The sequence below is a fragment of the Propithecus coquereli genome, unplaced genomic scaffold (genome assembly GCF_000956105.1).
Source record: "Propithecus coquereli isolate 6110/MARCELLA unplaced genomic scaffold, Pcoq_1.0 Scaffold91, whole genome shotgun sequence".
Taxonomy (NCBI): domain Eukaryota; kingdom Metazoa; phylum Chordata; class Mammalia; order Primates; family Indriidae; genus Propithecus; species Propithecus coquereli.
In genome coordinates, this window is record NW_012155396.1 from 4,186,059 (window position 1) to 4,186,988 (window position 930).

Consider the following 930-nt stretch of genomic DNA (forward strand, 5'->3'; position numbering starts at 1 on the left):
AACACACAACCTGGAGAATAACGGCCTTAGCACAGCATAAACACTACCTCGTATTGAGGATGTCCCGCACAGATAAGAAGCAGTTCCAGAGTTCGCAGGTCCCCAAGACCTTGGCCTGGAGTACAAACGATTTTTTCAAGAAAAGTTTCACATAGTTCAGTGAAAATACGGCAGTAATTCAGAACTCTGCAGAAGGAAGAGGAAGAAGAGCACCATGTCAGAAATTTGGATATTATATGTACAAATTCACAGTCACAGTGAATCAAATAAAAGGTTTTTTAACCTAAGGAACATCTAGTGATTATTGCTATGCTGTATCACAATCTCTGTGACAGACACCTTTACTTAGACCATATATTTCTACACATATAAGCAAGTGACTTGCCAGTTCGAATTTTCAATTACTAAAACATCTGAACAAAAATTCCCATCAAATCACGCTTGACATTTTAAAGTTTGTCCCTAATTTGTAGAGCCTTACCCTTTGTAAGTGCAAAAACTTACGACTTTCCATGACTGGTAAATTCTACAATCTCTCCTTCTGCATCCAATTTGCCACTCTAGGTTCAGATAAGAATAATAGAGCATCTTTAGGATGCACTGTTTTTATATTTACAGAGTCACTGAGAATCACAAATGATAGATGAATAATAAGAAGTGACTTAAAAGAACATTAGTCTATAGGCAAACCCAGGGAATCCAGCCTTAAATAATTACTCACTTGTCTAAATCTTCACGTGCCACAGCCATATGATAGGCAGTCTCCAACGTCAGGACTCCCTGAAAAAGTTGCATGGCTAATGGCAAATTAGTCTCCACATTCTCAATGGCATAGAGAGCTGAGCACACACAGTCTGAAGCAGCTTCATGTAGGTTAGAAGAGGTCTTATCCTGTTGCTGGGAGGTAACAGGAATAAGGAAACATGACTA

At 38.8% G+C, this 930-nt stretch overlaps 1 protein-coding gene across 1 annotated transcript in view; it reads right to left on the reverse strand.

The window, feature by feature from the left end:
- The window catches only part of TNPO3 (transportin 3), a 126,841-nt gene that overhangs the window by 60,039 nt on the left and 65,872 nt on the right, over positions 1–930 (reverse strand). Inside the window, exons 6-7 of the mRNA XM_012664736.1 lie at positions 722–897; positions 45–186 (exon numbers count right to left, since the gene is read on the reverse strand). Of these exons, the coding sequence (XP_012520190.1) occupies positions 45–186; positions 722–897 (318 nt within the window). The remainder of the gene's footprint in view (positions 1–44; positions 187–721; positions 898–930) is intronic.